Source organism: Anastrepha ludens, chromosome 3, assembly GCF_028408465.1.
Source record: "Anastrepha ludens isolate Willacy chromosome 3, idAnaLude1.1, whole genome shotgun sequence".
In the NCBI taxonomy this organism is placed as follows: Eukaryota; Metazoa; Arthropoda; class Insecta; order Diptera; family Tephritidae; genus Anastrepha; species Anastrepha ludens.
The window spans coordinates 34207158-34221762 of record NC_071499.1 but is presented as its reverse complement, the minus strand read 5'-3'; the positions used below and the strand labels follow the sequence as shown (position 1 = coordinate 34221762).

General features: G+C 40.1%; 1 protein-coding gene across 1 annotated transcript in view; it reads right to left on the bottom strand.

Annotated features, from left to right (window-relative positions):
* The window catches only part of LOC128857443 (dynein axonemal intermediate chain 7), a 33169-nt gene that overhangs the window by 5735 nt on the left and 12829 nt on the right, over positions 1–14605 (bottom strand). The window contains 6 exon segments of the mRNA XM_054093201.1: positions 7687–7813; positions 7883–8285; positions 10781–11867; positions 11986–12142; positions 12232–12579; positions 12638–12837. Coding sequence (XP_053949176.1) covers positions 7687–7813; positions 7883–8285; positions 10781–11867; positions 11986–12142; positions 12232–12579; positions 12638–12837 — 2322 coding nt within the window.

The window sequence follows — 14605 nt, the reverse complement described above, 5'->3', positions numbered from 1 at the left end:
TCTTCAATGACGAACTTTGGATGTGGCCCTTTGCTTCACTATGGAGCGGAAGAACTAGGTAAGGTTAGGTTAAAACGGTTGCCCGAGGAATGGGCACACTTGGACGAAGAAATCGAATTCAATTTTTGTAATACCATTGCAAAGGAAGTAAGGTGGAGGAAGACCGATAGGACGAAGAGAGAGCGCGGAGAGAGATGGGGGTACGGTGGTTAGGAGGATAGGTTAAGTATAAGTGGATTACGGACAATGACTATATTGCGGTTGCGTTAACCGCTTTATGCTTCTATTGAAGTCCATCAGAATCCTAATGTCAAGGCCTGCTATGTGAGCAGGCGTAGCAAAAAAGGAAGAGACAAGATGTCAAAATCTGAATCCCGTGAGTGCAGAGCAACTAAAGAGAAAGAGCTGAGATGATTCCTCCTCATCCTTCATACAGCTGACGCAAAGCGGAAGTGTGTGGAGAGTGTCCCGATTTGACTAAGCTACGCTGTACATTGATCCATCGACAGGGGGATGAACCCAAAGTTTCATGGGATACTTGAGTGTCCATAAGTGAGGTCGAGCATATAGCCAGAACCCCTTAGTCTGATTGCAGTTCGTGCAGCAACAAATTTGCCTGCAATGTCTACAGGTACCACATTTAAGTTTGCGTTAAGCGCTTAAGTAGGATTAGTTCGAAGCGCCCCATTGAGTCCAAGTCCTGAGTGCAGTCCTTTGAACGCTCTCTGGCTTCTTCCTTGATGTTCTCCTCTTTGGAGAGTTCCACCAGACTATGACTTCATATAACAAAATTGGCTTTATACTTATAGAGCCAAAATACAACTCTAGGTGAAAGGTTCCATCTTTTGCCAATGTCGCACTTGCATCTATACAAGGCGATTGTTGCTTTCCTTATTCTGTCCTCAATGTTGGGCTTCCATGTAAGCTTACTGTTAAGGATTAGACCTAAGTACTTCACCTTGTCAGAAAGCTCAAACGAAGCGTTACTTATTGAGGGAAGTTGAGCTCTGGGTATTTTATATTTCCCCGTGAATAGGACAAGCTCCGTCTTGAAAGAATTCCAGGATAGGCAGCAATTCATTGCCCATCTAACAACTACGTTCAGGTGTCCCTGCCCCAAATCGCACAGAGTATCTACAAATTTTCCACTAACAACTAGTGCCACACCATCTGGTTTGCGGTGTGCCCCTATTCAGACCCATTCTGCCATGACTATTCTGTCGCTAAGTAAAGTTTAACAAGTGACTTACTCAAAATCGATTTTTTTGAAATTATCAGTTGGAGACGGAGAGCCTCTCTTACCAACAAGCGCTACTTTGGACTAAGCAGGCAATTGAGTAGTAGAGAACTCTCTCGACGATCAAAACTAACACTCTTTAAGACTCTCATCATGCTCGACTTTACGTATAGCTTGGACGATGACAGTATCCGATAAAGCGTCGCTTGGAGTGCTTAAGAGAATCTTTGGACTTTGGTGATGGCGAGTATCGCAGGCGATGGACGCTGTATGAGCTTTACGACGATAAAGACATACCGCAGCGAATAAAGATACAGCGGCTTTGTTGGCTGGGTCATGTCGTCCGAATGGATACAAACGCGCTGGCTCTGAAAGTATTCGATGCGGTACCAGCTGGTGGTAGCAGAGGAAGAGGAAGGTCGCCTGTCCGTTGGAAAGATCAGGTGGAGAAGGGCTTCACTGTGTGTTTCCAACTAGCGCCGGTTTACACAAGAAAGAAACGACTGGCGCGGTTTGTTCAACTCGGCCAAAATCGCATAAGCGGTTGTCGCTCCAATCAAGAAGTTGGGCTTCCTAATTGCAAACCATTAAGGGTGGTAAATTGATGTATATTATAAAACTACATTTGAAAAAAAGCGCTCCAGTTAGCCCATCAAATAGTAATTGACTTATCTCGAACAGCAGCTGCTCATTCGAACTACGAAGTAGGAAAATGATTCACAACAGCACCAAAAGAAAAACCGATTGCATTCCTCTTATCCAATTTACCTACTCTCCCCACTCTAATCACGTAGGACTTCCAATGCAATTCATTTTCTCATAAAAGAAAAAACAAACTAGTAATAATTCTATAAATCATTCTAATAATTTTTGAATAGCGACAACCCCATCAATTACAATCACTTCACTCTTGATTAAACTTCCAATTTCCGTTTGACGCGACGAATGAAAAAGTTCATCAAAAATTTTATCCAAAGCCTCTGTGCTCTACAAGCCATGCCTCTCTTTAATTGGAATGTTGAATGATAGTAGCGAACGTTATTTCAGGCATCCAAACGTCCTTCACTTGCGAGTTACATACAAACACTTCTAGACAAGTATGTGGATCTGTACGTATTTGAGTACTTTTGCCAGTTCAACAAATGTGTGACAGTCTCAAACACCTGAGGCTGCACTTTTATCGATTAATCGTGCATGCACACATACACAAATTCACATTTGCTTGTAAATCAGAAAAAAAGGAAAATAAAGTTAACACCAACAACCAATTCCAGTCTCTTGGAATCTGTGGAAAAATTCAAATCAAAGGTAACAAAAAACAAAAATCAGAAAACGCCGGGAGCAGCTTAAATGAGAAGTGACAACCAAAGCATGAGTGGCAAAGCTGGAGGCTGCCACTTTTAGCAGCTAAATATCAATTGACGCCAATTGGCAAATATTTGCCAATGCCATTATTTGCGAAAAAAAGGGCTGAGCATTTGAATTTTTACATTTCTTCGCACCTCCGTCTTTCATTGCCGCTTCGTTTGCTTGACTGTTAGCTTTCGTTGTTCCATGCGCTGCTTTTTGATAGCTGCAGCAGTGGGCAAACGAATGACTATTTATAGAGACGGGTTTGGACGAGTTAGTCCATCTTATGAACAATGATGAGTTTTGTTCTGAATTTATTTTATACTAAGCGCGGATAAAACAAAAAAAAAACAAAATGCTACAGTTTTGCCAGCTAGTAGAGGAATTATTGGAATAGATGATGTTTGGCACAGCTGCGGTGTGGATATATTTTCATTTTTATTTGTTGATTATTGAAGTGAAACTTCTTAGGCGTCGATGGACGAGGGAGAATGAAGAGTAAAAGTTCGGGCATTTTCGTTCCGCGAGAGAGAAACCAGATTATAACGTAGAGGAAAAGGAGAGAGAGCTATACCTTATAAAGGGGTTTTCAATGGCTGTGGCAGCCATTTTGTTTTGGTGACATCTGGTTCCAGCAGGACGGCGCTATGTGCCACACAGCAAACGCCATTTTATTCCATTTCAACATCTACCCGCCCTTATTGAAAAACCCTTTATATATCTTAGATACACTTTAGGCTATTTTTCCTGAATTTTTCCTTGTGGTTGCTAATTTCTAGTGAGAAATAACACTGCCTACTTTTTGGCGTTATATTTCCTTAGTGCCTACTGTTCTTACTGGTCCCAATTTTTTTGGCGTTTTTTTTGTGCCTACTTTTTAGCGCGAAATTCCGTTTTCTGGCTAGTGCTTGTGCGTACTATAAAGTGCTATTCATTCCGGCGTCGGATTTATTGGTATTGCCTTGTGGTAGTTTATGCCGATGCCGCGGTCCTCGAATCTCTGCGTTTGTGCAGGTGATAAACGCTCGGAGTAGTGCGCGTTGTTGCCACGGTTTGTGTCCGGCGTTTACCTACACCGGTCGACCCTTCCCCGTGTTTTATAAATTTTGTCTATTTGTATTCTCTGCAAATGTTGTGAATTTATTTAGATATATATTCTTTCTCTCTCTCTTTCTCACTCGAGTCTCTCCCTCTTTCTCTCTCTATCTTTCATTCTCTTTCGGGTGTCTCCCTCTTTCTTTGTCTGCCTTGATAGTTTCATTTCTGTTATGTGTACTTTTATGAGTTATGTGTATGCTACACGCACCTTTTTTTCTCGCCTGTAAGTATGCAATTATTAGGAGCAAGTTTCGTTCGCTTGACATATACCTAAATTTCTCAACTGGCTTATGAAAAAGTTGATAAATTGAAACCGCTACTTGTACATATACTTAAACTATGCAAAAATGATAGAAACAAGATTGCGTCCATCAGAGAGTGCGTGACCTCACTTTAGTATAGTTGTGCAGTGTTGCCAAATCTTTGCTTTTCGCAATAAATTTAGCGCTTTTTTATACTCAAAATGGGAAAAATTTTGAATTTCGTGTTGGTTTTTTCTTTTTTGCTTTTTAATTGAAAGCTACCAAAATTGTAATTTAAAAAAATTGCATAATTAAAAGAAGGCTAAAAAAGGCCACTCTTGCATTTAAAACTTATAAAAAAACATAATTGGCGTTTACACTTACACTGTTAGGTGTTTGGCCAAGCTCCTCCGCTATCAGAAAACACTTTTTCCACAATTTTACTGTTTCATGCTCGGAGATTCGAGCCTCCGCACCCCGAATGGTAGTTACGCACCGCGAATGGCAGTCGGCTACGGCGGCACCTTCTAAACCTTAGGCTGAGAAGGTTTCAGTGCTATTGAAAATTTGTTGTTCCTTATAAAATTTAAGGTTTAAAAGTGCAAATGCTATATTAGTTTTTGTTCCTTTTGAGAATATCGGATCTTTTTCTCTCAACTCTTCTTAATATTTGAAACCTTTTTACAAATTTTAAAAATCCTTTGAATTTACTGAATGCGAATTAGTGCCATGGAGGTGTATTCTTCACTACATACATTAAGTAAACAAAAAAAACTACCAGATAATACTGAACAACCATAAAGGCGTTTTATGAAAAAAGAGTACCTTATCTTGTTACAAAACTTCAAATATAGCAAACAAGTGTTTTTCAGCACTTTTTTAAAGAGAATTCTCTTACTTTAAGTTTTAAATAAAGCGTTTTTCAATAGGTGCGCTTCAACTTTTTTCCGATAGGGAGGGCGAACGACGCAATATTTTTTATTTTTCGCTTGTCATTTGTAAACTTCATTAGTATACATTTCATGGAACGCTATACACTTGAGCAACGATTGCAAATCGTGCAAATTTTTTATGAAAATAATCGTTCTGTTGCTGCTACTTTAATCCAGATTTTTTCCAAAAAATCATCTTCAGTGATGAAGCTCACTTTTGGCTCAATGGCTTTGTCAACAAGCAAAATATGCGTTACTGGGCAGAAAGCAATCCACACGTGATTCATGAGGCACCGTTGCATTCCGAAAAAATCACTGTTTGGTGCGGTTTACATGCCGGCGGCGTAATTGGCCCATATTTTTTCGTTGACGAGAACGATCGCCACGTTACTGTGAATGGAAATCGATACCGCGACATGATAAACGATTATTTTTGGCCGCAATTGAATGGTATGGACTTAAACGACATGTGGTTTCAACAGGACGGGGCCACAAGCCACACAGCACACGCTACAATTGATTTGTTGAAGAGTAAGTTCGATGAGCGCATTATTTCCAGAAATGGACCGGTCGAATGGCCGCCGCGCTCGTGTGATTTGACGCCTCTAGACTATTTTCTTTGGGGTTATGTGAAGTCATTGGTCTACAGTAACAAACCGGCGACGATTTGTGAGCTCAGAGCCAATATTGAACGCGAAACTGCTGGAATTTCGGCCGATTTATGCAAAAGAGTGGTCGAAAATTGGGTTCAATGATTGGACTTCGTAAAACGTGCACCCGGTGGTCATGCAAAAGAAATCGAATTTCATACTTAAATGTATATGTTCAAACTCGATAATAAAAAAAAAATTAGTTAAAAAAGTCAAACCGTTTGTGTTTTATTCAAAAAAAAAGTTGAAGCGCTCTTACTGAAAAATGCCTTAGAAGGATGGTGTTTTAAAACTTTGTTTTCCCATACAGTATATTGCCCATAACCATAGCACATTTATTTAAAAAAAAATGCACACAGTAAAAACGATTTATCACTCGGACCAAGTTCTTTAAGTAATTCCAGACAAAGTTGGTATTTTCTTTTCTTTAAATGGACCGTTTCGTGCTTTTTATTGTAGTTATATCCAAAAATAGGCAACGCTGCAGTTGTGAAAGAGATTTGATTGCTCCAAGGAGGAGAACAAGAACAAACCTGGAAAAAATGTAAATAAGGCGAATAAATGACACACGCGAATAGTCAGCAAGCCCAGCAATAGTCGCAATCGCCTACAATGTGACCAGCTGATCAAAAAAGTAAAGCTAAATTGACTTGACTGAATTATTGAAATAATAAAAAGAAGTTATGTTTTACATAATTAGAAACATCACATTTAATTAAAATAGGTTAAAAAAATGTCAGGGAGAAAGAACTAAAACACCGAGACTGGAGAACACAAAAAAAAGCTGATTAAAGTTACGAAAATGGTAATTTGGCCACACTGATTGCATTAGTGCGACGTCACGAAAATCAGCTGATATTCTCAAATGCGTTGAGAGCTAAGAAAGGGTACCACGATAGGTGCCACCTCACTATTCCTCAATTGGGACAACTATGAGTGCAGGACTCCTCTCACGGCGTCCTCGAGCAGCAACGGTTACCCATGAAATTTGCTCACGAATTCTGTAATAATACAGTTTTCAATATTTGTATTTTATTTTATATTAAGTTCAAATTAATTACTTATATAAGAAGGTGATAAATGAGAAAGTTTTTGAGACATTGAAAATCCAATTATGTTATTTCATTCCAGCTACTTTTCAGTGTTGCCATATTACAGCTGTGGTAAATTTACCACATTTTGGCTAGTTTCTCACTTCTACCATACACTTCTGCTGCACAGCTACTATGTATTTAAAAAAAAAAAGTCCACAAGCTCATTAACCTAATTTGTCAAACTGTTACTTTCATAAACATTAAACAGTGAATTTTCTTTTCAATACGCGTATAAAAGTTATGAAAAATTATTGTGAAATGGTCTGTCTGAAATACAAAATTGCAGCTAAAGCTTTCCGTTATGTAGTTCGGACTTCAATTCCACACATTTCTAGAGAGGGATAAGACTAAACCACTTTTTGTCCTTACAGAACATTCCCAATGATTTTCATGGTACATTTTTTTGTTAATTTTTTATAAATACGAGTACATAAATCACAGTTCCAAAGTATGTGCAAAGTTCACAAAAATTTAACAAATTCCAAAAAATTTTCATCAAAACTTTAAAATTTTTAAGCAGAATCTTTAGCAAACTTCTGGGCATGGTTGTGAGTTGCTTTTGAGACCAACATCCACTTCTACCTACCTACCTACCTACCAATCTTGGTGCTTCACGAGGTTTCGAGCCCAGCCGCTACCGAATGGTAGTCACGCATCAACTCATTCGGCTAAGACAGACGCTATTACGGGCTATAAAAATAGTTGTAATCAAGAATTCCGTTTAAGGTCTAAAAACTGAAGAGCATAAAAGAAAAATAAAAATAAAATAAAATAAATCGTTAAAGTTAATGTCCTTGTTTGAGTGCTAGTGCGAGCTTAACACATAAAGTTCCCATGCCTGAGTAAAGAATTAAAACTTTCGCAGTTTTAAAATTCTAAATTCTTTTCAGCGCAATTCCTTGCGAAACAAACTGAAAGTTCTTTTACTACTCGCATTTGTATGCCTTCAGAACTTAAGGTCACAACTTCCTTACATATTTCCTTTTCTTCATCTTCACATGGCAAATTCAGCAGTTCCACAGAACAGAGAAACACAAATATGAGCATATGTTTGTGTGCACGTGTTATGCCCCTGGCACTCACCCATCACTGCTGTCACTCTCACTCTGATTGTGTTTGTTGAGCAGCTGCTGGAGACCGCCTGACGCCGCAACAATAGTTGATTGTACGCCACCGCCAGCGCCACCTACAGCACCTCCTATTGCCTTGTCTTCACCACCACCACCACCACCACCACTCAGCAGTGAATTTAAATTTGTTGCCGAGGCTATGCCGTTACGCGCACTCGCTTGGTAGTCCTCTAAAAGTGCTTCATCATTCCAACCATCGCCATCAAACGCGTCGTCTGCGTCCTCGTCGTATTCATCACTGCTGCTTTCTTCGTCTTCATCCTCTACTTCCTGGTCGCCGGCAGTGTCGCCTTTATTATCTGCATCATTTTTCGCATCCAAATCACGTAGAAACGAAAAGCCCGGATAGTAGGTGAAAGCGGGTTGCATTGCTCCTTCCGCTTGCCTGCCAAACTCTTCACCATTGCCAGCTGCTGCGCCATTGGCGTTAGTTGCTTTGGGTTGATTGGAGTCTGCTGAGCCGCTTGCGGCTGGTGAGGTAAGATTAGCCGAAATTCTTTTGAGCGCATCGGCTTGTAATGGCAGCTGCAATTCGCAAAGGCGATCCAAATCCTTTAGAACATTAGGTGATATGTGAAGCGAAAAAGGAGAATAGAAAATGGTGTATATAGTATAAGGAATGATGTGAATAAAAGAAATAATAAATTTCTTAGATGAAATGAAAAAAATGAAAATTTATTATATTAAATTTTTCTGTGGTTGGTTGGGTCGACGTTGAATTCCTTTATGGCGATTATTTGTGGCCGGTTATGTGCGCAAAGCAATTTTAGGTTATGTAGCTGCTTTTAAATACTTCATTTTCGTGCGCAAATTTGCGCCCAAAAGGAGATTTGCTATTTATTGCTGCTCTTCTATTCACAATGCTTTTTATAGCGTTTGAGGACAACTGGCGTGAAAATAAAATGTTACTAATATGTCTTTGAAAGGGTATTTTCATATTTTATGCATTTGGTAATGTTTAACGTCAATGCTTTTGTAAAAGAATTGAAAATTGTATAGGTGGCATAAAATATTATAGTTTGTAAGAGTTGTTAGTGGTTAGATGTTGAGCTAAACGCGATTGAATGGGGTAACAAATTATTGATGCGCAGAGTTTTGACCTCTAACTAAGGCAGAACTAGTCTTTAAAACAAAGCTAAATAAGTTTCCACAAAAGTTTGTGATTTTGAAATTTAAACCATCACAAATTTTTCATCAACCTCACTACCTTCCACGTCAGTGTTCTGACGCCCATCTTTCCAGTATCAGCAAGCAACAGTTGGCCAAGAGAACCACTATCCGTTATTTGCATGGAGAAATCGCTAGCTGTCTAGCTAAATTATATGCTCTTTTCATGGGTCTCTTCCAAAACTTGGTGTATGGTGAATCTCTGGTCGATGGTGGATTTTGCTGGTCTAAAGCCACACTGAAGAGGTCCAATCAGTTGGTTGATAGGGGGCTCCAGCCTTTCACAAAATACGCTCGCTAGAGCTCTATAGGCGATACTTAGAAGTTTAATCCCGCGGCAATTGACACAGGTCGCAGGATCCCCCTTCTTATGGCTTGGGCAGATCACACTTAAGTTCCAAACGGCAGGCATGCTTTCATCCGACTGATGCATCCACATTACCAGTTCCTCGAGGCCTCGTTTCAGAAGTTCAGCCAGCAATCCGTCGGCTCCCGCGGCTTTGTTGTTCTTAAGCCGCGTTGTCGCTATTCTCACCTCCATTAGCTGAATGCTAATTGATTTACCCAATACTGCTATCCTTCTAGTCTCAAGTCTTTTCAATGCCATACCAAAATTTGTATATTTTTCCAAACTAAACTAAAACTAAAAGTACGGAGATCATTCGATAGCCAAATCAGGAAAAAATGCCACTCTGCTGTGATCATATAGCGCAATCAGCTAACTGTCCTACCTCTCGTAATTTTTTGAAAAGTAACTGATAGTTAAAATAAATCCTGTCTTTAATTCTTCTTCTTCTTTGGGATTGGCGCAATAACCGCTTACGCAATTTTGGCCAAGTTTAACAAAGAGCATCACTCATTTCTTTATCGTGCTAACGGGCGTGTCATTACATAGGATCCCTGTGTAGAAGCCCACGCAAGTAGAGAAAGTACCTTATTGCCCTTCACTTGGGACGTCACTCCCATTTAAGGTATGCGATGGACGGGCAAGGCAAGAAGAGCATTGCACCTTGCGACGCCTACTACTGCTGTCATGTAAAGAAACGAAAATTTGGTATTTGATTTATAGTGGAAGAGAGAATTCGTTGCTATAGTCTGTTGTTCACCCCGGTGGACGAGCGTCTCTCAATAATCCACATCACAGTGAGGTTTTTCAAATTATCGCTCATTTGGGCCCACGCCCCGACGGAAGAGAAGGGCGATGCGACGATAGATTTCTTCTATGCGCGCCTGGAACGTTCCTATGAGCCCTGTGATAATATGTACATACAGTGAATCAAAAAAGTTTTGGAACAGTGAGTTTTTTACAGTATTCGACATTTTCGTCATGCTAATTTTTTTTCGTTAATAAATATTTAGTTTATACTATAAAAAGATAAACTTATTTTGAATTTTCAAACTTGATACAATACGGAAAAAATAAAATTACAATTAACGTAATGTACTTTGAAAAAGATCATTGTGCCAAAACTTTTTTTATGACTTTAATATGTATAAAAAAGATTGGAATCATTGCTACGTCCCTTCTAATAATATGCATATTTGTACAGTGAGTCAAAAAAGTTTTGGGACAGTGAGTTTTTTTACAATATTCGGCATGTTTTTCATGCCATTTTTTTTCTGTGATAAAAATATATAAGTAGGTCCTATTTTCGGTATTTCATACTACAAAAAGAGAAACATTTATTGAAGTTGCATACTTGGCCCATAATTGAAACCAAAAAAAGAAAAAAACAAAAAAAAAATTAAATTTATGTGTTATAGCATGAAAAAGATCTTCTGGTGCTTCTTGGCTCGACCTTTTCAAATTTCAATGAAAAATACCACTGTGTCAAAACTTTTTTGTTTGACTGTTTACAAATATCTTAGCAACTACTCACTTCAATTAATTTGGAGAACATATATGTCTTCTTTTCCGACACTGCTTTCGCTTTTGATTGCTCCGCCTCAGCTGTTTCCTTAGTACTTCGACTAGTGCTGCTTACACTTACTGCCCCGTCACTGCCTCTCGCCTGCTCATTACCACTTTTTTGCGCCACTGAGCTATGCCCATTACCATTACCTTGACTATTACCATTATTTTTGCCACATCCGTTGCCATTAAGATTTGCTGTACCATTTCGTGCAGCGATTCCATTTATGCTCACACGCTTCGTTTCAACGCCACTCCTTCCATTTCCATTCTTTTTGTGATTATCCTGATTGCCATCACTTATTACCAACTTTTGTCCGACGTCTTTTCCCTTTGAATTGCCCCCATACTTATCTGTTGCATATTCCTTAAACTTTATCAGCTTTTTTGGTTCGGCTGGTGGGAATAGTTCACGTGGCTCGTCCCAATCTAAATAGTCGTTCGTGATATATTCTTGACGCATTTGAAATGCGCTCTCATCGTGTCGACCTTCTGCCATTGTATCCGACCAGATGTCACTTTCGTCTGCCTTGTTGACACTTTTGTGGCGTGCCAACAAAATAAGTCGTTGACCACCGCCTTCGCGTTGTCGTTTCTTCTTCTGTTTGCGTTGTCGACGCATCATCACTTTGCTACTCAAGACTGGTGTTGACTTTTCCCAGCGCAGACAAAAGCCAGGTGGCAAACGTGGCACAACAAAATCTTGCAATAAACCATGGATGTCGATGCCACGCGGTATGTTGAATAGATCAAAGTCCGTAACCTCACGCACAGCACCAGCCACTTGCGCTGCACCGACTGCCAATTCTGATTCCATTGTAGACTTTTGTGAGCTACGTTTGCGTAGCTTTGCAGGGAAACGAGGCGAGCCCTTAAGTGGACTGGTATTGGTGGTGGTTGAAAGTGGTGTAGCTTCGGTGGAAGTGGCAATCGCATTAGCAGCATTGCCAAGTGGTGGTTTCGCACCATCTGTCAAGTTTGATTCCAATGTTTCGAAGTGTGTCTCCCAGCGGCAAACAATGGGTGGTTCGAACCAAATCACCGAGTCTGGTAGGCTATATGTGGACGTGAACGCAGCGCGTGGCGAAGGGGAGAGAACGAAAAGGGAAGTGTAGAAAAATTATTGTTTGCTGTTGACATTGTACCAATTTGATTGATTATTCAAACACTTACTCCAAGCTGACCAATGCTAATTTTTCAAGTGCCGCCTCAACCATGCGCATCTCCGCTTCAATTTCCTCAGGCAAACGTCGTACACCGGGTTGTGGTGGTGGCGGTGGTTTGTAGTTTTGGTAAAATATTTTGTGACCCAAGTGATCGGGTGAGATGACTAAAAATATTCGACATTGGAATTTCAACAGAAGTTTTTTAACTATACTATGGTAAGATGTGCCGAAATGCTCGGTGGACTGTACTCACTAGTTCTTATAAATGAACGCTCGTTGAGACGCTTATCCTGTTGTGGCGTCTCTAAATAGTCAATGCAATAAACGCCACCGATAATACGATATTTGCGTAAATTAACATCGGTGTCAGCTAAACCGTATGCATCTGGTCCGATTGCACGACGGCGTGCCTTATTAAGCTCTTCTTCGTGCTCTGCATATATTTTATCCACATCGAAGCTGCGCTCGCGTTTGGCTGCTACAGAACTATTCTGATCAGCCACACCACTCGACAAAGGACTATCCTTGGTGCAGTCCTCCAGCATATTCTGCAAGATGTCTTTGCGTTTATGCCACTCTTTTTTGGTATAGCGGAGGATATCTATGAGTGAGGAAAGAAGTATTTAAAGCGCTTGAGAGGAGGATTATCTTTAACTTACTAATGTGTTCCGGCAAAACTCTCTTTGTGTTGATGCTTGTGCAATAATCACTAAAATGATCGTAGTCTAGCCAGAGGCCACGCATAGCGGAGCTTTGTAGTTCCACTGAGAGTGGCAGTGCGATTTGGAGTTTCAGTGCTGGGAATTCGATATCGTTGCAAGTGGCCTGCTCCCCAATACGTGCCTTGGGATTGACGGAGCTGTAAGGAAATAAGGTATAATGTATTATTTGTCTAATATTTCGAGCGAATCAACATCTAGCAATGTGATTAGACTTAAGTTCCAGAGCCGTCTGTGAAGTAGTAAAGATTGAGTCTTATTTATATTTCCTAAAAACTTTCTTCAATAGAAAGACTTATCAAAAACGAATATCTTCTGCTCCCTTCTTTTCATCCCTTGCAACCTGAAAGGAAACCACTCTGCTTTTTGTAACGTTTCATGGCTTCTACTGTTGGGTCTTAGGAGGTCAGAAGCTTTCCCTCTTATCATTAAGTTGTGCTTCGGAGAGCTTAGGTAGTGAATTTATTTTGACACATGGACTTAGTAAGGACATTGATTGAAATTAGTGTGTTTTAATATATGACTGTTCGCCGCTTAGGCTGATTGCTGGAAGCTGTGCCAGGAAGTATATATTACTTGAGCTTCTGGTTGAGTTAGTTTACGTGTATATTTATTTGATTTTGATTGATAGTTCATAAGGTTTGTTAGCGCACATCAGTGTGGTGCTTAAGAAACGAACGTGGGGGGTCATTAACTACTACCTTAAAATGGGCAAATGGGGTTGGTGACGCGAATACATAACCTATCCCTTTCAAGTGTCAACGTCACCCTCACATGGTATCTCCTGTTTAAAGCGCACGAGTCCCTGTGCCCAGTCTGGAAAGCATCACGCATTTCACAACGCCCAAAGCTGAGGATCTTTGACAGCAACAGCGGCCGATATAAATCTAGATCTATGAAGAACAACTCAGCAAACCAAAATACTTCTTCAGATTTGCAAAAGAAAATGGGATGAGATTGGCCACGTCCTTCGTAGACCATATGACGACTTAACAAGAGCCGCTATTGAGTGGAATCCCTAAGGCAACCGTAGACGAGGAAGGTCATCGAACACTTCGAGACGATTGTTGGATTCGAAATGAAGCTAAGAGCCTGACGCAGAGCAGATCTGAATGGAAAGAACTTTTTGTGACTCTTTGTTCCGCCCTAAAACGAAAGTAATAATAATAATAGTACCATTCTGGGAAAGCACGCGCCAGAATAACTTCCCAACTCCTTTTTTGCATTAAGCGAAATCTACTACTGCGCATAGAGTTCCGTACCGAAAGGGTTAAAACATTGCGGTTTCATTGCTTGATTATTATTATTATTATTATTCCATCGATCCACATTTCCAAATATTCATTGGAGAGCTACTGTCGTAAGGCACAAACGTCAGTATAAGTTTTTTATTTGAAGCGTAAACAACAATATTTTTACCACACTTGAAAATGTCGAATTTCGTGCCAAATAATGTGTTTTTGCGGGGAATTCTTCTTCATTATTTTAATATGAAGAAAAAAGCAGCCGAAAGTCATCGTATCTTGGTGGAAGTTTATGGTGAGCATGCTCTATCTGAGCGAACGTGCCAGAAGTGGTTTGCACGCTTTAAAAGTGGTGATTTTGGCTTGGAAGACGAAGAACGCGAGGGTGCGCCGCCAAAGTTCATGGATACCGAATTGGAGGAATTGCTCGATCAAGATCCGGCTCAAACGCAAGAAGAGGTTGCAAAAACTTTGGGAGTTGATCAATCAACCATTTCCAAACGTTTAAAAGCCATGGGAATGATCCGAAAGGTAGGCCATTGGGTGCCGTATGAATTGAAGCCAAGAGACGTTGAACGCCGTTTTATGGCATGCGAACAACTGCTTCAACGGCACAAAAGAAAGGGTTTTTTGCATCGAATTGTGACTGGCGATGAAAAGTGGG